General features: G+C 45.0%; 1 protein-coding gene across 2 annotated transcripts in view; it reads left to right on the top strand.

Annotated features, from left to right (window-relative positions):
* Positions 1-26,935, top strand: part of LOC135551754 (DENN domain-containing protein 3-like) — a 72,311-nt gene that overhangs the window by 10,963 nt on the left and 34,413 nt on the right. For both annotated transcript variants that reach the window (XM_064982966.1, XM_064982965.1), the window contains 3 exons: positions 241-768; positions 25,369-25,628; positions 26,072-26,242. In XM_064982966.1, coding sequence (XP_064839038.1) covers positions 241-768; positions 25,369-25,628; positions 26,072-26,242 — 959 coding nt within the window. The remainder of the gene's footprint in view (positions 1-240; positions 769-25,368; positions 25,629-26,071; positions 26,243-26,935) is intronic.

Genomic DNA, 26,935 nt, shown 5'->3' with positions numbered 1-26,935 from the left:
TTTGTGATTTCTGAACATTGAGTGGTTTTAGGATAAGTGTTTAGTGTTTGCGGTGAAGACCTGCACCCATGGGGTATTCCCCAGAACCTAAGTTGTGGAACCCTGTTGTAGTTGACCACTACTATTGAGTTTGCCACCTTATAAGAACCAACCAACGACGATTGGCCAATTGCTTTAAGGTTTCCTCTCAACAAAATGCTGTTCACAGTTCTTGAAACTTTTGTGATCGAACCCTAATAGGTCTGAAGTCTCCCCAGAAGCCAGTGAGATGCTTCAAGCTTCCTGAGTTCCCTCCACCGCTGGCCTACCACTATGTCCAGAATTACTACCAGGAGATGATCACCCTCCTGGACAAGGCCATCAGCGGGGTGGCCTTCGAGGACTCTTCTCTCCTGGCCTGCTATCACTACCTCCGGGGCTTTGTCAACACAGTGGCCGGTAAACGTCTGGACGCTCTGGAAGACTTTCAGAACCTTTACAAGACGGACACGGACATCTTCCCTGGCGAGCTGGTCAACGCCCTGGTGGACTCTCTACAGGATGGGGAACGGGCACAAGCTAACCGCCGAACCGAGATCAAACGCCTGATTAGTCGGGTGAAGAAGGACCACGAGAGGGAGCGGACGTGCCATGACGACGAAGCTGTCAAGCGGTTCCAGCTGCCGAAAAAGCACATGCAGTTGGAGGACTTTGTGAGGCACGTGCAGGAGTCTGGGATTGTCAAGGACCAGGGGACCATTCACCGGCTGTTTGAGGCTCTCACTGTGGGTAAGGAAGTCACAGACTTAAAGATGAGAAATGATAAAGGCGAGAGGGTTGTCTCTTTCTTGGTGGAGGGTGTCTTCACCAAGGTCTGTGTTTTAATGTCTGTCTTGATTTTTACGGTAACCCCTTGTTATGTGGGACTCATCATGAACCTACTCCAGTTGATAATTCTTAGCCTCTACTCCGTAATCACCCCGGTCCCTGTGATTAATGTGTTAATACCTTAATACCTGTAGTGAATGGCCATGCTAATTCACCTGTCAATTGAATCTGCTTCATTTCCCTCAATCTTACCAGTGGTGTAAAGTAATTATTATGGACAACCATTTGTTATTTTGGACAACTTTTACATAGCTACATTCCTAAAGACAATTCTGTACTTTTTACTCCATTCATTTTCCCTGACACCCAAAAGTACTCATTACATTTTGAATGCTTAGCAGGACAGGAAAAATATCCAATTCACCCACTTATCAAGAGAACATCCCTGGTCATCCCCACTGCCTCTGATCTGACAGACTCACTAAACAGAGAACATCCCTGGTCATCCCTACTGCCTCTGATCTGACAGACTCACTAAACAGAGAACATCCCTGGTCATCCCTACTGCCTCTGATCTGACAGACTCACTAAACAGAGAACATCCCTGGTCATCCCTACTGCCTCTGATCTGACAGACTCACTAAACAGAGAACATCCCTGGTCATCCCTACTGCCTCTGATCTGACAGACTCACTAAACAGAGAACATCCCTGGTCATCCCTACTGCCTCTGATCTGACAGACTCACTAAACACATGCTTCATTTGTAAATGGTGTTGGAGTTTGCCCCTGGCTATCTGTCAGTTAAGAAAACAAGAAAACATTGTGCCCTCTGATTTGCATAATATAAGGAATTTGAAATTATTTTTACTTTTACTTTTGATACTGTATATGTAAAAACCAAATACAGACTTTTACTCCAGTAGTATTTTACTGGGGGTCTTTTATTTCTACTTAAGTCGTTTTCTATTAAGGCATCTTTACTTTTACTCAAGCATGACAGTTGGGTACTTTTTCCACCACTGAATACCCCCACCCCCTCACCCTATCAGAATTAGTAGTTGTGTTTAGTAGGAGTCGTACTGTGTGTGTTTAGTAGGAGTCGTACTGTGTGTGTTTAGTAGGAGTCGTACTGTGTGTGTTTAGTAGGAGTCGTACTGTGTGTGTTTAGTAGGAGTCATACTGTGTGTGTTAGTAGGAGTCATACTGTGTGTGTTAGTAGGAGTCGTACTGTGTGTGTTAGTAGGAGTCGTACTGTGTGTGTTAGTAGGAGTCGTACTGTGTGTGTTTAGTAGGAGTCGTACTGTGTGTGTTTAGTAGGAGTCGTACTGTGTGTGTTTAGTAGGAGTCGTACTGTGTGTGTTTAGTAGGAGTCGTACTGTGTGTGTTTAGTAGGAGTCGTACTGTGTGTGTTTAGTAGGAGTCGTACTGTGTGTGTTTAGTAGGAGTCGTACTGTGTGTGTTTAGTAGGAGTCGTACTGTGTGTGTTAGTAGGAGTCGTACTGTGTGTGTTAGTAGGAGTCGTACTGTGTGTGTTAGTAGGAGTCGTACTGTGTGTGTTAGTAGGAGTCGTACTGTGTGTGTTAGTAGGAGTCGTACTGTGTGTGTTAGTAGGAGTCGTACTGTGTGTGTTAGTAGGAGTCGTACTGTGTGTGTTAGTAGGAGTCGTACTGTGTGTGTTAGTAGGAGTCGTACTGTGTGTGTTTAGTAGGAGTCGTACTGTGTGTGTTTAGTAGGAGTCGTACTGTGTGTGTTTAGTAGGAGTCGTACTGTGTCTGTCTGTTAGTAGGAGTCGTACTGTGTCTGTCTGTTAGTAGGAGTCGTACTGTGTCTGTCTGTTAGTAGGAGTCGTACTGTGTCTGTCTGTTAGTAGGAGTCGTACTGTGTCTGTCTGTTAGTAGGAGTCGTACTGTGTGTGTTTAGTAGGAGTCGTACTGTGTGTGTTTAGTAGGAGTCGTACTGTGTGTGTTTAGTAGGAGTCGTACTGTGTGTGTTTAGTAGGAGTCGTACTGTGTGTGTTTAGTAGGAGTCGTACTGTGCCCGTGGAGTGTGTGTTTAGTAGGAGTCGTACTGTGTGTGTTAGTAGGAGTCGTACTGTGTGTGTTAGTAGGAGTCGTACTGTGTGTGTTAGTAGGAGTCGTACTGTGTGTGTTAGTAGGAGTCGTACTGTGTGTGTTAGTAGGAGTCGTACTGTGTGTGTTAGTAGGAGTCGTACTGTGTGTGTTTAGTAGGAGTCGTACTGTGTGTGTTTAGTAGGAGTCGTACTGTGTGTGTTTAGTAGGAGTCGTACTGTGTGTGTTTAGTAGGAGTCGTACTGTGTCTGTTAGTAGGAGTCGTACTGTGTGTGTTTAGTAGGAGTCGTACTGTGTCTGTTAGTAGGAGTCGTACTGTGTGTGTTTAGTAGGAGTCGTACTGTGTGTGTTAGTAGGAGTCGTACTGTGTGTGTTAGTAGGAGTCGTACTGTGTGTGTTTAGTAGGAGTCGTACTGTGTGTGTTTAGTAGGAGTCGTACTGTGTGTGTTTAGTAGGAGTCGTACTGTGTGTGTTTAGTAGGAGTCGTACTGTGTGTGTTTAGTAGGAGTCGTACTGTGTGTGTTTAGTAGAGTCGTACTGTGTGTGTTTAGTAGGAGTCGTACTGTGTGTGTTAGTAGGAGTCGTACTGTGTGTGTTAGTAGGAGTCGTACTGTGTGTGTTAGTAGGAGTCGTACTGTGTGTGTTAGTAGGAGTCGTACTGTGTGTGTTAGTAGGAGTCGTACTGTGTGTGTTAGTAGGAGTCGTACTGTGTGTGTTAGTAGGAGTCGTACTGTGTGTGTTAGTAGGAGTCGTACTGTGTGTGTTAGTAGGAGTCGTACTGTGTGTGTTTAGTAGGAGTCGTACTGTGTGTGTTTAGTAGGAGTCGTACTGTGTGTGTTTAGTAGGAGTCGTACTGTGTGTGTTTAGTAGGAGTCGTACTGTGTGTGTTTAGTAGGAGTCGTACTGTGTGTGTTTAGTAGGAGTCGTACTGTGTGTGTTTAGTAGGAGTCGTACTGTGTGTGTTTAGTAGGAGTCGTACTGTGTGTGTTTAGTAGGAGTCGTACTGTGTCTGTCTGTTAGTAGGAGTCGTACTGTGTGTGTTTAGTAGGAGTCGTACTGTGTCTGTCTGTTAGTAGGAGTCGTACTGTGTCTGTCTGTTAGTAGGAGTCGTACTGTGTCTGTCTGTTAGTAGGAGTCGTACTGTGTCTGTCTGTTAGTAGGAGTCGTACTGTGTCTGTCTGTTAGTAGGAGTCGTACTGTGTCTGTCTGTTAGTAGGAGTCGTACTGTGTGTGTTTAGTAGGAGTCGTACTGTGTGTGTTTAGTAGGAGTCGTACTGTGTGTGTTTAGTAGGAGTCGTACTGTGTGTGTTTAGTAGGAGTCGTACTGTGCCCGTGGAGTGTGTGTTTAGTAGGAGTCGTACTGTGTGTGTTAGTAGGAGTCGTACTGTGTGTGTTAGTAGGAGTCGTACTGTGTGTGTTAGTAGGAGTCGTACTGTGTGTGTTAGTAGGAGTCGTACTGTGTGTGTTAGTAGGAGTCGTACTGTGTGTGTTAGTAGGAGTCGTACTGTGTGTGTTAGTAGGAGTCGTACTGTGTGTGTTAGTAGGAGTCGTACTGTGTGTGTTAGTAGGAGTCGTACTGTGTGTGTTTAGTAGGAGTCGTACTGTGTGTGTTTAGTAGGAGTCGTACTGTGTGTGTTTAGTAGGAGTCGTACTGTGTGTGTTAGTAGGAGTCGTACTGTGTCTGTTAGTAGGAGTCGTACTGTGTCTGTTAGTAGGAGTCGTACTGTGTCTGTTAGTAGGAGTCGTACTGTGTGTGTTTAGTAGGAGTCGTACTGTGTCTGTTAGTAGGAGTCGTACTGTGTGTGTTTAGTAGGAGTCGTACTGTGTGTGTTTAGTAGGAGTCGTACTGTGTGTGTTTAGTAGGAGTCGTACTGTGTGTGTTTAGTAGGAGTCGTACTGTGTGTGTTTAGTAGGAGTCGTACTGTGTGTGTTTAGTAGGAGTCGTACTGTGTGTGTTAGTAGGAGTCGTACTGTGTGTGTTAGTAGGAGTCGTACTGTGTGTGTTAGTAGGAGTCGTACTGTGTGTGTTAGTAGGAGTCGTACTGTGTGTGTTAGTAGGAGTCGTACTGTGTGTGTTAGTAGGAGTCGTACTGTGTGTGTTAGTAGGAGTCGTACTGTGTGTGTTAGTAGGAGTCGTACTGTGTCTGTTAGTAGGAGTCGTACTGTGTCTGTTAGTAGGAGTCGTACTGTGTCTGTTAGTAGGAGTCGTACTGTGTCTGTTAGTAGGAGTCGTACTGTGTGTGTTTAGTAGGAGTCGTACTGTGTGTGTTTAGTAGGAGTCGTACTGTGTGTGTTTAGTAGGAGTCGTACTGTGTGTGTTTAGTAGGAGTCGTACTGTGTGTGTTTAGTAGGAGTCGTACTGTGTGTGTTTAGTAGGAGTCGTACTGTGTGTGTTTAGTAGGAGTCGTACTGTGTGTGTTTAGTAGGAGTCGTACTGTGTGTGTTTAGTAGGAGTCGTACTGTGTGTGTTTAGTAGGAGTCGTACTGTGTGTGTTTAGTAGGAGTCGTACTGTGTGTGTTTAGTAGGAGTCGTACTGTGTGTGTTTAGTAGGAGTCGTACTGTGTGTGTTTAGTAGGAGTCGTACTGTGTGTGTTTAGTAGGAGTCGTACTGTGTGTGTTTAGTAGGAGTCGTACTGTGTGTGTTTAGTAGGAGTCGTACTGTGTGTGTTTAGTAGGAGTCGTACTGTGTGTGTTTAGTAGGAGTCGTACTGTGCGTGTTTAGTAGGAGTCGTACTGTGCGTGTTTAGTAGGAGTCGTACTGTGCGTGTTTAGTAGGAGTCGTACTGTGCGTGTTTAGTAGGAGTCGTACTGTGCACGTGGAGTGTGTGTTTAGTAGGAGTCGTACTGTGTGTGTTAGTAGGAGTCGTACTGTGTGTGTTAGTAGGAGTCGTACTGTGTGTGTTAGTAGGAGTCGTACTGTGTGTGTTTAGTAGGAGTCGTACTGTGTGTGTTTAGTAGGAGTCGTACTGTGTGTTAGTAGGAGTCGTACTGTGTGTGTTTAGTAGGAGTCGTACTGTGTGTGTTTAGTAGGAGTCGTACTGTGTGTTAGTAGGAGTCGTACTGTGTGTGTTTAGTAGGAGTCGTACTGTGTCTGTTAGTAGGAGTCGTACTGTGTGTGTTTAGTAGGAGTCGTACTGTGTGTGTTTAGTAGGAGTCGTACTGTGTGTGTTAGTAGGAGTCGTACTGTGTGTGTTTAGTAGGAGTCGTACTGTGCGTGTTTAGTAGGAGTCGTACTGTGCGTGTTTAGTAGGAGTCGTACTGTGCACGTGGAGTGTGTGTTTAGTAGGAGTCGTACTGTGTGTGTTAGTAGGAGTCGTACTGTGTGTGTTAGTAGGAGTCGTACTGTGTGTGTTTAGTAGGAGTCGTACTGTGTGTGTTTAGTAGGAGTCGTACTGTGTGTTAGTAGGAGTCGTACTGTGTGTGTTTAGTAGGAGTCGTACTGTGTGTGTTTAGTAGGAGTCGTACTGTGTGTGTTTAGTAGGAGTCGTACTGTGTGTGTTTAGTAGGAGTCGTACTGTGTGTGTTAGTAGGAGTCGTACTGTGTGTGTTTAGTAGGAGTCGTACTGTGCGTGTTTAGTAGGAGTCGTACTGTGCGTGTTTAGTAGGAGTCGTACTGTGCACGTGGAGTGTGTGTTTAGTAGGAGTCGTACTGTGTGTGTTAGTAGGAGTCGTACTGTGTGTGTTAGTAGGAGTCGTACTGTGTGTGTTTAGTAGGAGTCGTACTGTGTGTGTTTAGTAGGAGTCGTACTGTGTGTTAGTAGGAGTCGTACTGTGTGTGTTTAGTAGGAGTCGTACTGTGTGTGTTTAGTAGGAGTCGTACTGTGTGTGTTTAGTAGAGTCGTACTGTGTGTGTTTAGTAGGAGTCGTACTGTGCGTGTTTAGTAGGAGTCGTACTGTGCGTGTTTAGTAGGAGTCGTACTGTGCGTGTTTAGTAGGAGTCGTACTGTGCGTGTTTAGTAGGAGTCGTACTGTGCGTGTTTAGTAGGAGTCGTACTGTGCGTGTTTAGTAGGAGTCGTACTGTGCGTGTTTAGTAGGAGTCGTACTGTGCGTGTTTAGTAGGAGTCGTACTGTGCGTGTTTAGTAGGAGTCGTACTGTGCGTGTTTAGTAGGAGTCGTACTGTGCGTGTTTAGTAGGAGTCGTACTGTGCGTGTTTAGTAGGAGTCGTACTGTGCGTGTTTAGTAGGAGTCGTACTGTGCGTGTTTAGTAGAGTCGTACTGTGCGTGTTTAGTAGGAGTCGTACTGTGCGTGTTTAGTAGGAGTCGTACTGTGCGTGTTTAGTAGGAGTCGTACTGTGCACGTGGAGTCGTACTGTGCGTGTTTAGTAGGAGTCGTACTGTGCGTGTTTAGTAGGAGTCGTACTGTGCGTGTTTAGTAGGAGTCGTACTGTGCGTGTTTAGTAGGAGTCGTACTGTGCGTGTTTAGTAGGAGTCGTACTGTGCACGTGGAGTGTGTGTTTAGTAGGAGTCGTACTGTGTGTGTTTAGTAGGAGTCGTACTGTGTGTGTTTAGTAGGAGTCGTACTGTGTGTGTTTAGTAGGAGTCGTACTGTGTGTGTTTAGTAGGAGTCGTACTGTGTGTGTTTAGTAGGAGTCGTACTGTGTGTGTTTAGTAGGAGTCGTACTGTGTGTGTTTAGTAGGAGTCGTACTGTGTGTGTTTAGTAGGAGTCGTACTGTGTGTGTTTAGTAGGAGTCGTACTGTGTGTGTTTAGTAGGAGTCGTACTGTGTGTGTTTAGTAGGAGTCGTACTGTGTGTGTTTAGTAGGAGTCGTACTGTGTGTGTTTAGTAGGAGTCGTACTGTGTGTGTTTAGTAGGAGTCGTACTGTGTGTGTTTAGTAGGAGTCGTACTGTGTGTGTTTAGTAGGAGTCGTACTGTGTGTGTTTAGTAGGAGTCGTACTGTGTGTGTTTAGTAGGAGTCGTACTGTGTCTGTTAGTAGGAGTCGTACTGTGTGTGTTAGTAGGAGTCGTACTGTGTGTGTTTAGTAGGAGTCGTACTGTGTGTGTTAGTAGGAGTCGTACTGTGTGTGTTAGTAGGAGTCGTACTGTGTGTGTTAGTAGGAGTCGTACTGTGTCTGTTAGTAGGAGTCGTACTGTGTCTGTTAGTAGGAGTCGTACTGTGTCTGTTAGTAGGAGTCGTACTGTGTGTGTTTAGTAGGAGTCGTACTGTGTCTGTTTTGTAGGAGTCGTACTGTGTCTGTTTTGTAGGAGTCGTACTGTGTCTGTTAGTAGGAGTCGTACTGTGTCTGTTAGTAGGAGTCGTACTGTGTCTGTTAGTAGGAGTCGTACTGTGTCTGTTAGTAGGAGTCGTACTGTGTCTGTTAGTAGGAGTCGTACTGTGTGTGTTAGTAGGAGTCGTACTGTGTGTGTTAGTAGGAGTCGTACTGTGTCTGTTAGTAGGAGTCGTACTGTGTGTGTTTAGTAGGAGTCGTACTGTGTGTGTTTAGTAGGAGTCGTACTGTGTGTGTTTAGTAGGAGTCGTACTGTGTGTGTTTAGTAGGAGTCGTACTGTGTGTGTTTAGTAGGAGTCGTACTGTGTGTGTTTAGTAGGAGTCGTACTGTGTGTGTTTAGTAGGAGTCGTACTGTGTGTGTTTAGTAGGAGTCGTACTGTGTGTGTTTAGTAGGAGTCGTACTGTGTGTGTTTAGTAGGAGTCGTACTGTGTGTGTTTAGTAGGAGTCGTACTGTGTGTGTTTAGTAGGAGTCGTACTGTGTGTGTTTAGTAGGAGTCGTACTGTGTGTGTTTAGTAGGAGTCGTACTGTGTGTGTTTAGTAGGAGTCGTACTGTGTGTGTTTAGTAGGAGTCGTACTGTGTGTGTTTAGTAGGAGTCGTACTGTGTGTGTTTAGTAGGAGTCGTACTGTGTGTGTTTAGTAGGAGTCGTACTGTGTGTGTTTAGTAGGAGTCGTACTGTGTCTGTTAGTAGGAGTCGTACTGTGTGTGTTAGTAGGAGTCGTACTGTGTGTGTTTAGTAGGAGTCGTACTGTGTCTGTTAGTAGGAGTCGTACTGTGTCTGTTAGTAGGAGTCGTACTGTGTGTGTTAGTAGGAGTCGTACTGTGTCTGTTTTGTAGGAGTCGTACTGTGTCTGTTTTGTAGGAGTCGTACTGTGTCTGTTAGTAGGAGTCGTACTGTGTCTGTTAGTAGGAGTCGTACTGTGTCTGTTAGTAGGAGTCGTACTGTGTCTGTTAGTAGGAGTCGTACTGTGTCTGTTAGTAGGAGTCGTACTGTGTGTGTTAGTAGGAGTCGTACTGTGTGTGTTAGTAGGAGTCGTACTGTGTCTGTTAGTAGGAGTCGTACTGTGTGTGTTTAGTAGTCGTACTGTGTGTGTTTAGTAGGAGTCGTACTGTGTGTGTTTAGTAGGAGTCGTACTGTGTGTGTTTAGTAGGAGTCGTACTGTGTGTGTTTAGTAGGAGTCGTACTGTGTGTGTTTAGTAGGAGTCGTACTGTGTGTGTTTAGTAGGAGTCGTACTGTGTGTGTTTAGTAGGAGTCGTACTGTGTGTGTTTAGTAGGAGTCGTACTGTGTGTGTTTAGTAGGAGTCGTACTGTGTCTGTTAGTAGGAGTCGTACTGTGTGTGTTTAGTAGGAGTCGTACTGTGTGTGTTTAGTAGGAGTCGTACTGTGTGTGTTTAGTAGGAGTCGTACTGTGTCTGTTTAGTAGGAGTCGTACTGTGTGTGTTTAGTAGGAGTCGTACTGTGTGTGTTTAGTAGGAGTCGTACTGTGTCTGTTTAGTAGGAGTCGTACTGTGTGTGTTTAGTAGGAGTCGTACTGTGTCTGTTAGTAGGAGTCGTACTGTGTCTGTTAGTAGGAGTCGTACTGTGTCTGTTAGTAGGAGTCGTACTGTGTGTGTTAGTAGGAGTCGTACTGTGTGTGTTAGTAGGAGTCGTACTGTGTCTGTTAGTAGGAGTCGTACTGTGTCTGTTAGTAGGAGTCGTACTGTGTGTGTTTAGTAGGAGTCGTACTGTGTGTGTTTAGTAGGAGTCGTACTGTGTGTGTTTAGTAGGAGTCGTACTGTGTGTGTTTTGTAGGAGTCGTACTGTGTCTGTTAGTAGGAGTCGTACTGTGTCTGTTAGTAGGAGTCGTACTGTGTCTGTTAGTAGGAGTCGTACTGTGTCTGTTAGTAGGAGTCGTACTGTGTGTGTTTAGTAGGAGTCGTACTGTGTGTGTTAGTAGGAGTCGTACTGTGTGTGTTAGTAGGAGTCGTACTGTGTGTGTTTAGTAGGAGTCGTACTGTGTGTGTTTAGTAGGAGTCGTACTGTGTGTGTTTAGTAGGAGTCGTACTGTGTGTGTTTAGTAGGAGTCGTACTGTGTGTGTTTAGTAGGAGTCGTACTGTGTGTGTTTAGTAGGAGTCGTACTGTGTGTGTTTAGTAGGAGTCGTACTGTGTGTGTTTAGTAGGAGTCGTACTGTGTGTGTTTAGTAGGAGTCGTACTGTGTGTGTTTAGTAGGAGTCGTACTGTGTGTGTTTAGTAGGAGTCGTACTGTGTGTGTTTAGTAGGAGTCGTACTGTGTGTGTTTAGTAGGAGTCGTACTGTGTGTGTTTAGTAGGAGTCGTACTGTGTGTGTTTAGTAGGAGTCGTACTGTGTGTGTTTAGTAGGAGTCGTACTGTGTGTGTTTAGTAGGAGTCGTACTGTGTGTGTTTAGTAGGAGTCGTACTGTGTGTGTTTAGTAGGAGTCGTACTGTGTGTGTTTAGTAGGAGTCGTACTGTGTCTGTTTAGTAGGAGTCGTACTGTGTCTGTTAGTAGGAGTCGTACTGTGTCTGTTAGTAGGAGTCGTACTGTGTGTGTTTAGTAGGAGTCGTACTGTGTGTGTTTTAGTAGGAGTCGTACTGTGTGTGTTTAGTAGGAGTCGTACTGTGTGTGTTTAGTAGGAGTCGTACTGTGTGTGTTTAGTAGGAGTCGTACTGTGTGTGTTTAGTAGGAGTCGTACTGTGTGTGTTTAGTAGGAGTCGTACTGTGTGTGTTTAGTAGGAGTCGTACTGTGTGTGTTTAGTAGAGTCGTACTGTGTGTGTTTAGTCGGAGTCGTACTGTGTGTGTTTAGTAGGAGTCGTACTGTGTGTGTTTAGTAGGAGTCGTACTGTGTGTGTTTAGTAGGAGTCGTACTGTGTGTGTTTAGTAGGAGTCGTACTGTGTGTGTTTAGTAGGAGTCGTACTGTGTGTGTTTAGTAGGAGTCGTACTGTGTGTGTTTAGTAGGAGTCGTACTGTGTGTGTTTAGTAGGAGTCGTACTGTGTGTGTTTAGTAGGAGTCGTACTGTGTGTGTTTAGTAGGAGTCGTACTGTGTGTGTTTAGTAGGAGTCGTACTGTGTGTGTTTAGTAGGAGTCGTACTGTGTGTGTTTAGTAGGAGTCGTACTGTGTGTGTTTAGTAGGAGTCGTACTGTGTGTGTTTAGTAGGAGTCGTACTGTGTCTGTTTTGTAGGAGTCGTACTGTGTCTGTTAGTAGGAGTCGTACTGTGTCTGTTAGTAGGAGTCGTACTGTGTGTGTTTAGTAGGAGTCGTACTGTGTGTGTTTAGTAGGAGTCGTACTGTGTGTGTTAGTAGGAGTCGTACTGTGTCTGTTAAGTAGGAGTCGTACTGTGTGTGTTAGTAGGAGTCGTACTGTGTGTGTTTAGTAGGAGTCGTACTGTGTGTGTTTAGTAGGAGTCGTACTGTGTGTGTTTAGTAGGAGTCGTACTGTGTGTGTTTAGTAGGAGTCGTACTGTGTGTGTTTAGTAGGAGTCGTACTGTGTCTGTTAGTAGGAGTCGTACTGTGTCTGTTAGTAGGAGTCGTACTGTGTGTGTTTAGTAGGAGTCGTACTGTGTCTGTTAGTAGGAGTCGTACTGTGTGTGTTTAGTAGGAGTCGTACTGTGTGTGTTTAGTAGGAGTCGTACTGTGTGTGTTTAGTAGGAGTCGTACTGTGCACGTGGAGTGTGTGTTTAGTAGGAGTCGTACTGTGTGTGTTTAGTAGGAGTCGTACTGTGTCTGTTTAGTAGGAGTCGTACTGTGTCTGTTTAGTAGGAGTCGTACTGTGTCTGTTTAGTAGGAGTCGTACTGTGTCTGTTAGTAGGAGTCGTACTGTGTGTGTTTAGTAGGAGTCGTACTGTGTCTGTTAGTAGGAGTCGTACTGTGTCTGTTTAGTAGGAGTCGTACTGTGTCTGTTAGTAGGAGTCGTACTGTGTGTGTTTAGTAGGAGTCGTACTGTGTCTGTTAGTAGGAGTCGTACTGTGTCTGTTAGTAGGAGTCGTACTGTGTCTGTTAGTAGGAGTCGTACTGTGTCTGTTTAGTAGGAGTCGTACTGTGTCTGTTTAGTAGGAGTCGTACTGTGTCTGTTAGTAGGAGTCGTACTGTGTGTGTTTAGTAGGAGTCGTACTGTGTGTGTTTAGTAGGAGTCGTACTGTGTGTGTTTAGTAGGAGTCGTACTGTGTGTGTTTAGTAGGAGTCGTACTGTGTCTGTTTAGTAGGAGTCGTACTGTGTCTGTTTAGTAGGAGTCGTACTGTGTGTGTTTAGTAGGAGTCGTACTGTGTGTGTTTAGTAGGAGTCGTACTGTGTGTGTTTAGTAGGAGTCGTACTGTGTGTGTTTAGTAGGAGTCGTACTGTGTGTGTTTAGTAGGAGTCGTACTGTGTGTGTTAGTAGGAGTCGTACTGTGTCTGTTAGTAGGAGTCGTACTGTGTCTGTTAGTAGGAGTCGTACTGTGTCTGTTAGTAGGAGTCGTACTGTGTGTGTTAGTAGGAGTCGTACTGTGTGTGTTTAGTAGGAGTCGTACTGTGTCTGTTAGTAGGAGTCGTACTGTGTGTGTTAGTAGGAGTCGTACTGTGTCTGTTAGTAGGAGTCGTACTGTGTCTGTTAGTAGGAGTCGTACTGTGTCTGTTAGTAGGAGTCGTACTGTGTCTGTTAGTAGGAGTCGTACTGTGTCTGTTAGTAGGAGTCGTACTGTGTCTGTTAGTAGGAGTCGTACTGTGTGTGTTAGTAGGAGTCGTACTGTGTGTGTTAGTAGGAGTCGTACTGTGTCTGTTAGTAGGAGTCGTACTGTGTCTGTTAGTAGGAGTCGTACTGTGTGTGTTAGTAGGAGTCGTACTGTGTGTGTTTAGTAGGAGTCGTACTGTGTGTGTTTAGTAGGAGTCGTACTGTGTGTGTTTAGTAGGAGTCGTACTGTGTGTGTTTAGTAGGAGTCGTACTGTGTGTGTTTAGTAGGAGTCGTACTGTGTGTGTTTAGTAGGAGTCGTACTGTGTGTGTTTAGTAGGAGTCGTACTGTGTGTGTTTAGTAGGAGTCGTACTGTGTGTGTTTAGTAGGAGTCGTACTGTGTGTGTTTAGTAGGAGTCGTACTGTGTGTGTTTAGTAGGAGTCGTACTGTGTGTGTTTAGTAGGAGTCGTACTGTGTGTGTTTAGTAGGAGTCGTACTGTGTGTGTTTAGTAGGAGTCGTACTGTGTGTGTTTAGTAGGAGTCGTACTGTGTGTGTTTAGTAGGAGTCGTACTGTGTGTGTTTAGTAGAGTCGTACTGTGTGTGTTTAGTAGGAGTCGTACTGTGTGTGTTTAGTAGGAGTCGTACTGTGTGTGTTTAGTAGGAGTCGTACTGTGTGTGTTTAGTAGGAGTCGTACTGTGTGTGTTTAGTAGGAGTCGTACTGTGTGTGTTTAGTAGGAGTCGTACTGTGCGTGTTTAGTAGGAGTCGTACTGTGCACGTGGAGTGTGTGTTAGTAGGAGTCGTACTGTGTGTGTTAGTAGGAGTCGTACTGTGTGTGTTAGTAGGAGTCGTACTGTGTGTGTTAGTAGGAGTCGTACTGTGTGTGTTTAGTAGGAGTCGTACTGTGTGTGTTTAGTAGGAGTCGTACTGTGTGTGTTTAGTAGGAGTCGTACTGTGTGTGTTTAGTAGGAGTCGTACTGTGTGTGTTTAGTAGGAGTCGTACTGTGTGTGTTTAGTAGGAGTCGTACTGTGTGTGTTTAGTAGGAGTCGTACTGTGTGTGTTTAGTAGGAGTCGTACTGTGTGTGTTTAGTAGGAGTCGTACTGTGTGTGTTTAGTAGGAGTCGTACTGTGTGTTAGTAGGAGTCGTACTGTGTGTGTTTAGTAGGAGTCGTACTGTGCGTGTTTAGTAGGAGTCGTACTGTGCGTGTTTAGTAGGAGTCGTACTGTGCACGTGGAGTGTGTGTTTAGTAGGAGTCGTACTGTGTGTGTTAGTAGGAGTCGTACTGTGTGTGTTAGTAGGAGTCGTACTGTGTGTGTTAGTAGGAGTCGTACTGTGTGTGTTTAGTAGGAGTCGTACTGTGTGTTAGTAGGAGTCGTACTGTGTGTGTTTAGTAGGAGTCGTACTGTGTGTGTTTAGTAGACGTACTGTGTGTGTTTAGTAGGAGTCGTACTGTGTGTGTTTAGTAGGAGTCGTACTGTGTGTGTTTAGTAGGAGTCGTACTGTGTGTGTTTAGTAGGAGTCGTACTGTGTGTGTTTAGTAGGAGTCGTACTGTGCGTGTTTAGTAGGAGTCGTACTGTGCGTGTTTAGTAGGAGTCGTACTGTGCGTGTTTAGTAGGAGTCGTACTGTGCGTGTTTAGTAGGAGTCGTACTGTGCGTGTTTAGTAGGAGTCGTACTGTGCGTGTTTAGTAGGAGTCGTACTGTGCGTGTTTAGTAGGAGTCGTACTGTGCGTGTTTAGTAGGAGTCGTACTGTGCGTGTTTAGTAGGAGTCGTACTGTGCGTGTTTAGTAGGAGTCGTACTGTGCGTGTTTAGTAGGAGTCGTACTGTGCGTGTTTAGTAGGAGTCGTACTGTGCGTGTTTAGTAGAGTCGTACTGTGCGTGTTTAGTAGGAGTCGTACTGTGCACGTGGAGTGTGTGTTTAGTAGAGTCGTACTGTGCGTGTTTAGTAGGAGTCGTACTGTGCGTGTTTAGTAGGAGTCGTACTGTGCGTGTTTAGTAGGAGTCGTACTGTGCGTGTTTAGTAGAGTCGTACTGTGCGTGTTTAGTAGGAGTCGTACTGTGCGTGTTTAGTAGGAGTCGTACTGTGCGTGTTTAGTAGAGTCGTACTGTGCGTGTTTAGTAGGAGTCGTACTGTGCGTGTTTAGTAGGAGTCGTACTGTGCGTGTTTAGTAGGAGTCGTACTGTGCGTGTTTAGTAGGAGTCGTACTGTGCGTGTTTAGTAGGAGGAGTCGTGTTTAGTAGGAGTCGTACTGTGCGTGTTTAGTAGGAGTCGTACTGTGTGTGTTTAGTAGGAGTCGTACTGTGTGTGTTTAGTAGGAGTCGTACTGTGTGTGTTTAGTAGGAGTCGTACTGTGTGTGTTTAGTAGGAGTCGTACTGTGTGTGTTTAGTAGGAGTCGTACTGTGTGTGTTTAGTAGGAGTCGTACTGTGTGTGTTTAGTAGGAGTCGTACTGTGTGTGTTTAGTAGGAGTCGTACTGTGTGTGTTTAGTAGGAGTCGTACTGTGTGTGTTTAGTAGGAGTCGTACTGTGTGTGTTTAGTAGGAGTCGTACTGTGTGTGTTAGTAGGAGTCGTACTGTGTGTGTTAGTAGGAGTCGTACTGTGTGTGTTAGTAGGAGTCGTACTGTGTCTGTTAGTAGGAGTCGTACTGTGTCTGTTAGTAGGAGTCGTACTGTGTCTGTTAGTAGGAGTCGTACTGTGTCTGTTAGTAGGAGTCGTACTGTGTGTGTTTAGTAGGAGTCGTACTGTGTGTGTTTAGTAGGAGTCGTACTGTGTCTGTTTTGTAGGAGTCGTACTGTGTCTGTTAGTAGGAGTCGTACTGTGTCTGTTAGTAGGAGTCGTACTGTGTCTGTTAGTAGGAGTCGTACTGTGTCTGTTAGTAGGAGTCGTACTGTGTCTGTTAGTAGGAGTCGTACTGTGTCTGTTAGTAGGAGTCGTACTGTGTGTGTTTAGTAGGAGTCGTACTGTGTGTGTTAGTAGGAGTCGTACTGTGTGTGTTAGTAGGAGTCGTACTGTGTCTGTTAGTAGGAGTCGTACTGTGTCTGTTAGTAGGAGTCGTACTGTGTCTGTTAGTAGGAGTCGTACTGTGTCTGTTAGTAGGAGTCGTACTGTGTGTGTTAGTAGGAGTCGTACTGTGTGTGTTTAGTAGGAGTCGTACTGTGTGTGTTTAGTAGGAGTCGTACTGTGTGTGTTTAGTAGGAGTCGTACTGTGTGTGTTTAGTAGAGTCGTACTGTGTGTGTTTAGTAGGAGTCGTACTGTGTGTGTTTAGTAGGAGTCGTACTGTGTGTGTTTAGTAGGAGTCGTACTGTGTGTGTTTAGTAGGAGTCGTACTGTGTGTGTTTAGTAGGAGTCGTACTGTGTGTGTTTAGTAGGAGTCGTACTGTGTGTGTTTAGTAGGAGTCGTACTGTGTGTGTTTAGTAGAGTCGTACTGTGTGTGTTTAGTAGGAGTCGTACTGTGTGTGTTTAGTAGGAGTCGTACTGTGTGTGTTTAGTAGGAGTCGTACTGTGTGTGTTTAGTAGGAGTCGTACTGTGTGTGTTTAGTAGGAGTCGTACTGTGTGTGTTTAGTAGGAGTCGTACTGTGTGTGTTTAGTAGAGTCGTACTGTGTGTGTTTAGTAGGAGTCGTACTGTGTGTGTTTAGTAGGAGTCGTACTGTGTGTGTTTAGTAGGAGTCGTACTGTGTGTGTTTAGTAGGAGTCGTACTGTGTCTGTTTAGTAGGAGTCGTACTGTGTCTGTTTAGTAGGAGTCGTACTGTGTCTGTTAGTAGGAGTCGTACTGTGTGTGTTTAGTAGGAGTCGTACTGTGTGTGTTTAGTAGGAGTCGTACTGTGTCTGTTAGTAGGAGTCGTACTGTGTGTGTTAGTAGGAGTCGTACTGTGTCTGTTAGTAGGAGTCGTACTGTGTCTGTTAGTAGGAGTCGTACTGTGTGTGTTTAGTAGGAGTCGTACTGTGTGTGTTAGTAGGAGTCGTACTGTGTGTGTTAGTAGGAGTCGTACTGTGTCTGTTAGTAGGAGTCGTACTGTGTCTGTTAGTAGGAGTCGTACTGTGTGTGTTTAGTAGGAGCCGTACTGTGTGTGTTTAGTAGGAGCCGTACTGTGTGTGTTTAGTAGGAGTCGTACTGTGTGTGTTTAGTAGGAGTCGTACTGTGTGTGTTTTGTAGGAGTCGTACTGTGTGTGTTTAGTAGGAGTCGTACTGTGTGTGTTTAGTAGGAGTCGTACTGTGTGTGTTTAGTAGGAGTCGTACTGTGTGTGTTTAGTAGGAGTCGTACTGTGTGTGTTTAGTAGAGTCGTACTGTGTGTGTTTAGTAGGAGTCGTACTGTGTGTGTTTAGTAGGAGTCGTACTGTGTGTGTTTAGTAGGAGTCGTACTGTGTGTGTTTAGTAGGAGTCGTACTGTGTGTGTTTAGTAGGAGTCGTACTGTGTGTGTTTAGTAGGAGTCGTACTGTGTGTGTTTAGTAGGAGTCGTACTGTGTGTGTTTAGTAGGAGTCGTACTGTGTGTGTTTAGTAGGAGTCGTACTGTGTGTGTTTAGTAGGAGTCGTACTGTGTGTGTTTAGTAGGAGTCGTACTGTGTGTGTTAGTAGGAGTCGTACTGTGTCTGTTAGTAGGAGTCGTACTGTGTCTGTTAGTAGGAGTCGTACTGTGTGTGTTTAGTAGGAGTCGTACTGTGTGTGTTAGTAGGAGTCGTACTGTGTGTGTTAGTAGGAGTCGTACTGTGTCTGTTAGTAGGAGTCGTACTGTGTCTGTTAGTAGGAGTCGTACTGTGTGTGTTTAGTAGGAGCCGTACTGTGTGTGTTTAGTAGGAGCCGTACTGTGTGTGTTTAGTAGAGTCGTACTGTGTGTGTTTAGTAGGAGTCGTACTGTGTGTGTTTAGTAGAGTCGTACTGTGTGTGTTAGTAGGAGTCGTACTGTGTGTGTTAGTAGGAGTCGTACTGTGTGTGTTTAGTAGGAGTCGTACTGTGTGTGTTTAGTAGGAGTCGTACTGTGTGTGTTTAGTAGGAGTCGTACTGTGTGTGTTTAGTAGGAGTCGTACTGTGTGTGTTTAGTAGGAGTCGTACTGTGTGTGTTTAGTAGGAGTCGTACTGTGTGTGTTTAGTAGGAGTCGTACTGTGTGTGTTTAGTAGGAGTCGTACTGTGTGTGTTTAGTAGGAGTCGTACTGTGTGTGTTTAGTAGGAGTCGTACTGTGTGTGTTTAGTAGGAGTCGTACTGTGTGTGTTTAGTAGGAGTCGTACTGTGTGTGTTTAGTAGGAGTCGTACTGTGTGTGTTTAGTAGGAGTCGTACTGTGTGTGTTTAGTAGGAGTCGTACTGTGTGTGTTTAGTAGGAGTCGTACTGTGTGTGTTTAGTAGGAGTCGTACTGTGTGTGTTTAGTAGGAGTCGTACTGTGTGTGTTTAGTAGGAGTCGTACTGTGTGTGTTTAGTAGGAGTCGTACTGTGTGTGTTTAGTAGGAGTCGTACTGTGTGTGTTTAGTAGGAGTCGTACTGTGTGTGTTTAGTAGGAGTCGTACTGTGTGTGTTTAGTAGGAGTCGTACTGTGTGTGTTTAGTAGGAGTCGTACTGTGTGTGTTTAGTAGGAGTCGTACTGTGTGTGTTTAGTAGGAGTCGTACTGTGTGTGTTTAGTAGGAGTCGTACTGTGTGTGTTTAGTAGGAGTCGTACTGTGTGTGTTTAGTAGGAGTCGTACTGTGTGTGTTTAGTAGGAGTCGTACTGTGTGTGTTTAGTAGGAGTCGTACTGTGTGTGTTTAGTAGGAGTCGTACTGTGTGTGTTTAGTAGGAGTCGTACTGTGTGTGTTTAGTAGGAGTCGTACTGTGTCTGTTAGTAGGAGTCGTACTGTGTCTGTTAGTAGGAGTCGTACTGTGTGTGTTTAGTAGGAGTCGTACTGTGTGTGTTTAGTAGGAGTCGTACTGTGTGTGTTAGTAGGAGTCGTACTGTGTGTGTTTAGTAGGAGTCGTACTGTGTGTGTTTAGTAGGAGTCGTACTGTGTCTGTTTAGTAGGAGTCGTACTGTGTCTGTTTAGTAGGAGTCGTACTGTGTCTGTTAGTAGGAGTCGTACTGTGTGTGTTAGTAGGAGTCGTACTGTGAGTGTTAGTAGGAGTCGTACTGTGTGTGTTAGTAGGAGTCGTACTGTGTGTGTTAGTAGGAGTCGTACTGTGTGTGTTAGTAGGAGTCGTACTGTGTGTGTTAGTAGGAGTCGTACTGTGTGTGTTTAGTAGGAGTCGTACTGTGTGTGTTTAGTAGGAGTCGTACTGTGTGTGTTTAGTAGGAGTCGTACTGTGTGTGTTTAGTAGGAGTCGTACTGTGTGTGTTTAGTAGTCGTACTGTGTGTGTTTAGTAGAGTGTGTGTGTTTAGTAGGAGTCGTACTGTGTGTGTTTAGTCGGAGTCGTACTGTGTGTGTTTAGTCGGAGTCGTACTGTGTGTGTTTAGTCGGAGTCGTACTGTGTGTGTTTAGTAGGAGTCGTACTGTGTGTGTTTAGTAGGAGTCGTACTGTGTGTGTTTAGTAGGAGTCGTACTGTGTGTGTTTAGTAGGAGTCGTACTGTGTGTGTTTAGTAGGAGTCGTACTGTGTGTGTTTAGTAGGAGTCGTACTGTGTGTGTTTAGTAGGAGTCGTACTGTGTGTGTTTAGTAGGAGTCGTACTGTGTGTGTTTAGTAGGAGTCGTACTGTGTGTGTTTAGTAGGAGTCGTACTGTGTGTGTTTAGTAGGAGTCGTACTGTGTGTGTTTAGTAGGTGTTTAGTACTGTGTGTGTTTAGTAGGAGTCGTACTGTGTGTGTTTAGTAGAGTCGTACTGTGTGTGTTTAGTAGGAGTCGTACTGTGTGTGTTTAGTAGGAGTCGTACTGTGTGTGTTTAGTAGGAGTCGTACTGTGTGTGTTTAGTAGGAGTCGTACTGTGTGTGTTTAGTAGGAGTCGTACTGTGTGTGTTTAGTACTGTGTGTGTTTCGTACTGTTTGTGTTTAGTAGGAGTCGTACTGTGTGTGTTTAGTAGGAGTCGTACTGTGTGTGTTTAGTAGGAGTCGTACTGTGTGTGTTTAGTAGGAGTCGTACTGTGTGTGTTTAGTAGGAGTCGTACTGTGTGTGTTTAGTAGGAGTCGTACTGTGTGTGTTTAGTAGGAGTCGTACTGTGTGTGTTTAGTAGGAGTCGTACTGTGTGTGTTTAGTAGGAGTCGTACTGTGTGTGTTTAGTAGGAGTCGTACTGTGTCTGTTAGTAGGAGTCGTACTGTGTCTGTTAGTAGGAGTCGTACTGTGTGTGTTTAGTAGGAGTCGTACTGTGTGTGTTTAGTAGGAGTCGTACTGTGTGTGTTTAGTAGGAGTCGTACTGTGTGTGTTTAGTAGGAGTCGTACTGTGTGTGTTTAGTAGGAGTCGTACTGTGTCTGTTTAGTAGGAGTCGTACTGTGCACGTGGAGTGTGTGTTTAGTAGGAGTCGTACTGTGTGTGTTTAGTAGGAGTCGTACTGTGTCTGTTAGTAGGAGTCGTACTGTGTCTGTTAGTAGGAGTCGTACTGTGTGTGTTTAGTAGGAGTCGTACTGTGTGTGTTTAGTAGGAGTCGTACTGTGTGTGTTTAGTAGGAGTCGTACTGTGTGTGTTTAGTAGGAGTCGTACTGTGTCTGTTAGTAGGAGTCGTACTGTGTCTGTTAGTAGGAGTCGTACTGTGTGTGTTTAGTAGGAGTCGTACTGTGTGTGTTTAGTAGGAGTCGTACTGTGTGTGTTTAGTAGGAGTCGTACTGTGTGTGTTTAGTAGGAGTCGTACTGTGCACGTGGAGTGTGTGTTTAGTAGGAGTCGTACTGTGTGTGTTTAGTAGGAGTCGTACTGTGTCTGTTTAGTAGGAGTCGTACTGTGTGTGTTTAGTAGGAGTCGTACTGTGTGTGTTTAGTAGGAGTCGTACTGTGTGTGTTTAGTAGGAGTCGTACTGTGTGTGTTTAGTAGGAGTCGTACTGTGTCTGTTAGTAGGAGTCGTACTGTGTGTGTTTAGTAGGAGTCGTACTGTGTGTGTTTAGTAGGAGTCGTACTGTGCGTGTTTAGTAGGAGTCGTACTGTGTCTGTTAGTAGGAGTCGTACTGTGTGTGTTTAGTAGGAGTCGTACTGTGTGTGTTTAGTAGGAGTCGTACTGTGTCTGTTAGTAGGAGTCGTACTGTGTGTGTTTAGTAGGAGTCGTACTGTGTGTGTTTAGTAGGAGTCGTACTGTGTCTGTTAGTAGGAGTCGTACTGTGTGTGTTTAGTAGGAGTCGTACTGTGTGTGTTAGTAGGAGTCGTACTGTGTGTGTTTAGTAGGAGTCGTACTGTGTGTGTTAGTAGGAGTCGTACTGTGTCTGTTAGTAGGAGTCGTACTGTGTCTGTTAGTAGGAGTCGTACTGTGTGTGTTAGTAGGAGTCGTACTGTGTCTGTTAGTAGGAGTCGTACTGTGTCTGTTTAGTAGGAGTCGTACTGTGTCTGTTAGTAGGAGTCGTACTGTGTGTGTTTAGTAGGAGTCGTACTGTGTGTGTTTAGTAGGAGTCGTACTGTGTGTGTTTAGTAGGAGTCGTACTGTGTGTGTTTAGTAGGAGTCGTACTGTGTGTGTTTAGTAGGAGTCGTACTGTGTGTGTTTAGTAGGAGTCGTACTGTGTGTGTTTAGTAGGAGTCGTACTGTGTGTGTTTAGTAGGAGTCGTACTGTGTGTGTTTAGTAGGAGTCGTACTGTGCACGTGGAGTGTGTGTTTAGTAGGAGTCGTACTGTGTCTGTTTAGTAGGAGTCGTACTGTGTCTGTTAGTAGGAGTCGTACTGTGTGTGTTTAGTAGGAGTCGTACTGTGTGTGTTAGTAGGAGTCGTACTGTGTGTGTTTAGTAGGAGTCGTACTGTGTGTGTTTAGTAGGAGTCGTACTGTGTCTGTTTAGTAGGAGTCGTACTGTGTCTGTTAGTAGGAGTCGTACTGTGTGTGTTTAGTAGGAGTCGTACTGTGTGTGTTTAGTAGGAGTCGTACTGTGTGTGTTTAGTAGAGTCGTACTGTGTCTGTTTAGTAGGAATCGTACTGTGTCTGTTAGTAGGAGTCGTACTGTGTGTGTTTAGTAGGAGTCGTACTGTGTGTGTTTAGTAGGAGTCGTACTGTGTCTGTTAGTAGGAGTCGTACTGTGTGTGTTTAGTAGGAGTCGTACTGTGTGTGTTTAGTAGGAGTCGTACTGTGTGTGTTTAGTAGGAGTCGTACTGTGTGTGTTTAGTAGGAGTCGTACTGTGTGTGTTTAGTAGGAGTCGTACTGTGTCTGTTAGTAGGAGTCGTACTGTGTCTGTTAGTAGGAGTCGTACTGTGTGTGTTAGTAGGAGTCGTACTGTGTGTGTTAGTAGGAGTCGTACTGTGTCTGTTAGTAGGAGTCGTACTGTGTGTGTTTAGTAGGAGTCGTACTGTGTGTGTTTAGTAGGAGTCGTACTGTGTCTGTTAGTAGGAGTCGTACTGTGTGTGTTTAGTAGGAGTCGTACTGTGTCTGTTAGTAGGAGTCGTACTGTGTGTGTTTAGTAGGAGTCGTACTGTGTGTGTTAGTAGGAGTCGTACTGTGTGTGTTTAGTAGGAGTCGTACTGTGTCTGTTTAGTAGGAGTCGTACTGTGTCTGTTTAGTAGGAGTCGTACTGTGTCTGTTAGTAGGAGTCGTACTGTGTGTGTTTAGTAGGAGTCGTACTGTGTCTGTTAGTAGGAGTCGTACTGTGTGTGTTTAGTAGGAGTCGTACTGTGTGTGTTAGTAGGAGTCGTACTGTGTGTGTTTAGTAGGAGTCGTACTGTGTGTGTTTAGTAGGAGTCGTACTGTGTCTGTTAGTAGGAGTCGTACTGTGTGTGTTTAGTAGGAGTCGTACTGTGTGTGTTTAGTAGGAGTCGTACTGTGTCTGTTAGTAGGAGTCGTACTGTGTGTGTTTAGTAGGAGTCGTACTGTGTGTGTTAGTAGGAGTCGTACTGTGTGTGTTTAGTAGGAGTCGTACTGTGTGTGTTAGTAGGAGTCGTACTGTGTCTGTTAGTAGGAGTCGTACTGTGTGTGTTAGTAGGAGTCGTACTGTGTGTGTTTAGTAGGAGTCGTACTGTGTCTGTTAGTAGGAGTCGTACTGTGTGTGTTTAGTAGGAGTCGTACTGTGTGTGTTTAGTAGGAGTCGTACTGTGTGTGTTTAGTAGGAGTCGTACTGTGTCTGTTAGTAGGAGTCGTACTGTGTGTGTTTAGTAGGAGTCGTACTGTGTGTGTTTAGTAGGAGTCGTACTGTGTGTGTTTAGTAGGAGTCGTACTGTGTGTGTTTAGTAGGAGTCGTACTGTGTGTGTTTAGTAGGAGTCGTACTGTGTCTGTTTAGTAGGAGTCGTACTGTGTGTGTTTAGTAGGAGTCGTACTGTGTGTGTTTAGTAGGAGTCGTACTGTGTGTGTTAGTAGGAGTCGTACTGTGTGTGTTTAGTAGGAGTCGTACTGTGTCTGTTAGTAGGAGTCGTACTGTGTGTGTTTAGTAGGAGTCGTACTGTGTGTGTTTAGTAGGAGTCGTACTGTGTGTGTTTAGTAGGAGTCGTACTGTGTGTGTTTAGTAGGAGTCGTACTGTGTGTGTTAGTAGGAGTCGTACTGTGCACGTGGAGTGTGTGTTTAGTAGGAGTCGTACTGTGTGTGTTAGTAGGAGTCGTACTGTGTGTGTTTAGTAGGAGTCGTACTGTGCACGTGGAGTGTGTGTTTAGTAGGAGTCGTACTGTGTGTGTTAGTAGGAGTCGTACTGTGTGTGTTTAGTAGGAGTCGTACTGTGTGTGTTTAGTAGGAGTCGTACTGTGTCTGTTTAGTAGGAGTCGTACTGTGTGTGTTTAGTAGGAGTCGTACTGTGTGTGTTTAGTAGGAGTCGTACTGTGTGTGTTTAGTAGGAGTCGTACTGTGTGTGTTTAGTAGGAGTCGTACTGTGTGTGTTAGTAGGAGTCGTACTGTGTGTGTTAGTAGGAGTCGTACTGTGTGTGTTAGTAGGAGTCGTACTGTGTGTGTTAGTAGGAGTCGTACTGTGTCTGTTAGTAGGAGTCGTACTGTGTGTGTTAGTAGGAGTCGTACTGTGTGTGTTTAGTAGGAGTCGTACTGTGTGTGTTTAGTAGGAGTCGTACTGTGTCTGTTAGTAGGAGTCGTACTGTGTCTGTTAGTAGGAGTCGTACTGTGTGTGTTAGTAGGAGTCGTACTGTGTGTGTTTAGTAGGAGTCGTACTGTGTGTGTTTAGTAGGAGTCGTACTGTGTGTGTTTAGTAGGAGTCGTACTGTGTGTGTTTAGTAGGAGTCGTACTGTGTGTGTTTAGTAGGAGTCGTACTGTGTGTGTTTAGTAGGAGTCGTACTGTGTGTGTTTAGTAGGAGTCGTACTGTGTGTGTTTAGTAGGAGTCGTACTGTGTGTGTTTAGTAGGAGTCGTACTGTGTCTGTTAGTAGGAGTCGTACTGTGTGTGTTTAGTAGGAGTCGTACTGTGTCTGTTTAGTAGGAGTCGTACTGTGTGTGTTTAGTAGGAGTCGTACTGTGTGTGTTTAGTAGGAGTCGTACTGTGTGTGTTTAGTAGGAGTCGTACTGTGTGTGTTTAGTAGGAGTCGTACTGTGTGTGTTTAGTAGGAGTCGTACTGTGTGTGTTTAGTAGGAGTCGTACTGTGTGTGTTTAGTAGGAGTCGTACTGTGTGTGTTTAGTAGGAGTCGTACTGTGTGTGTTTAGTAGGAGTCGTACTGTGTGTGTTTAGTAGGAGTCGTACTGTGTGTGTTTAGTAGGAGTCGTACTGTGTGTGTTTAGTAGGAGTCGTACTGTGTGTGTTTAGTAGGAGTCGTACTGTGTGTGTTTAGTAGGAGTCGTACTGTGTGTGTTTAGTAGGAGTCGTACTGTGTGTGTTTAGTAGGAGTCGTACTGTGTGTGTTTAGTAGGAGTCGTACTGTGTGTGTTTAGTAGGAGTCGTACTGTGTGTGTTTAGTAGGAGACGTACTGTGCGTGTTTAGTAGGAGACGTACTGTGCACGTGGAGTGTGTGTTTAGTAGGAGTCGTACTGTGTGTGTTTAGTAGGAGTCGTACTGTGTGTGTTTAGTAGGAGTCGTACTGTGTGTGTTTAGTAGGAGTCGTACTGTGTGTGTTTAGTAGGAGTCGTACTGTGCACGTGGAGTGTGTGTTTAGGCAGGAGTCGTACTGTGTGTGTTTAGTAGGAGTCGTACTGTGTGTGTTTAGTAGGAGTCGTACTGTGCACGTGGAGTGTGTGTTTAGGCAGGAGTCATACTGTGTGTGTTTAGTAGGAGTCGTACTGTGTGTGTTTAGTAGGAGTCGTACTGTGCACGTGGAGTGTGTTTAGTAGGAGTCATACTGTGTGTGTTTAGTCTCTTGCTCCTGTGAACCCACGCACCATGGACTTGCTTCACCAGCCAACCAAAACAGGGCTGTGTATTATTGTTCCTGTGACTCCTCCCCCAGCCCTGCTAGCTTCTCTGTTCCATGCTAGCGCACCTATTACCTTTTGTTTTGAATGGAACACCTAGAATCCCACCAGAGGCAACTTTATGAAATCATTGTGAAGTACAGTATGTTTAAACTGCCCCTCTATTGGTTGCAAAATTGCTGAAATAAATAAAGAAATGTCAGTTTCAGGAATTGTTGAAGCCTAACTCCAGACTGCCCCCTGCAGGCCAGCAAAAACAGGTGGATCCAGAACTCTTCCGAGTGTTCTACACCTTCTGGAAGGAGACGGAGGCCGAGGCTCAGGAAGTGGCCCTGCCGGCCTCAGTCCTGGAGCACCTGGAGGCTAACGAGTGTGTCTTCAAGCTGTCCTCTTCGGTCAAGACCAGCCACGGCGTGGGCAAGATCGCCATGACCCAGAGACGGCTGTTCCTGCTGACCGTAGGACGACCCGGGTACGTGGAGATCACCAAGTTCAGAGACATTGAGGTGAGTTACGACCTTCTGCATCTACGTTCCTACTACACTTTCTGTGATATACCATATATCATTCATGATACTAGACTTTTTTTGATAGAAATTACAATGTGAATACATTAAGCTATAAAATAGACAGTCATGTTTGATGTGCTTTATAGATGGGTACACTCACACGGCTTTATGTGCTGTTATACAAAGTGTTACCAAGTATTCTATTAGAAATATGGGTCCCGGGTCAAAGTTGGTGTTAGGTGAACAAAATAAGCCTGGTCTCAGATCAGTGGTCTTCACAACCGTAGCAGTTGGCTATACAGCACAAACTGACCCGGGACCTGCCTAGTGGTTGTGTAAGTTGTTGAGATGCAGGGAAAGGAGACCTTGGTCTCAATGGGACGCCCTGCTAAAATAACAGGTAGTGAATTGTGAATAAGCAGTTGGCTGTTGTACCTCAGGAGGTGAAGATCTCCTCGGCTCCCTTCCTGCTGCTGAGGATCCCCTCTCTGAAGATCAAGACCACCCTGAGGAAAGAGACGTTTGAGGTCAACCTGAAGTCGGAGGTTGACCTCTGGCACCTCATGGTTAAGGAGATGTGGGCCGGACGGAAGATGGCCGACGACCATAAGGTAGGATGTCAAAATGTGACGTTAAACTTTCTGTTAATCCCTGTCTCTGCGTGTGTCCCAATAATATCACATTTTTCCCACAAATCTAAACATTGGATTGGTGGAGACATGGACTAGTGGGAGTTTCTACAATTTTTATTCTACCAGTCATTTCCTTTCAAATGAGTGAACAAATGAACACTTTGGGAGGAAGAAGAGATAATTGGGACATAGCCTCTCTCTCTCTCAATTCAATTTGCTTTATTGGCATGACGTAACAATGTACATATTGCCAAAGCTTACTTTGAAGATTTGCAATCTGAAAATAATAAGAATCAAAATTGTCAACGGGACGACAATAACAACAATAACCAAGGGTCAAAATAACCATACATTAAACAATAACAATAAGCATATAGTAGAGGACATGTGCAGGTTGGTTGGTCTGTCAGACACTGTCCCTCATCTTATGGCAGGCATTAATGTAGTGCGCTGCCAACCCACAGCTCTCTGCGTCCTCCCCCAACAGGACGGGTAGCCTATCCTCATCAGAGAGGTCTTTGAAGGGTTTCAAATTTGGGGAAATTACACTTTATTGTTTTATATTTTTGACATTTGTCAGGAAATGCAGCTCTGTCTCAGGTTCTGCTGTGGTGCAGTGGTGGCACAGCCTTTCCTCTACAGGGAGCCAGGTTTTCCTGTGTCTACCCTTCT

This window comes from Oncorhynchus masou, chromosome 13 (genome assembly GCF_036934945.1).
Source record: "Oncorhynchus masou masou isolate Uvic2021 chromosome 13, UVic_Omas_1.1, whole genome shotgun sequence".
Lineage (NCBI taxonomy): Eukaryota > Metazoa > Chordata > Actinopteri > Salmoniformes > Salmonidae > Oncorhynchus > Oncorhynchus masou.
The sequence above is the reverse complement of the archived record's forward strand: the minus strand, read 5'-3'. Positions and strand labels throughout refer to the sequence as shown.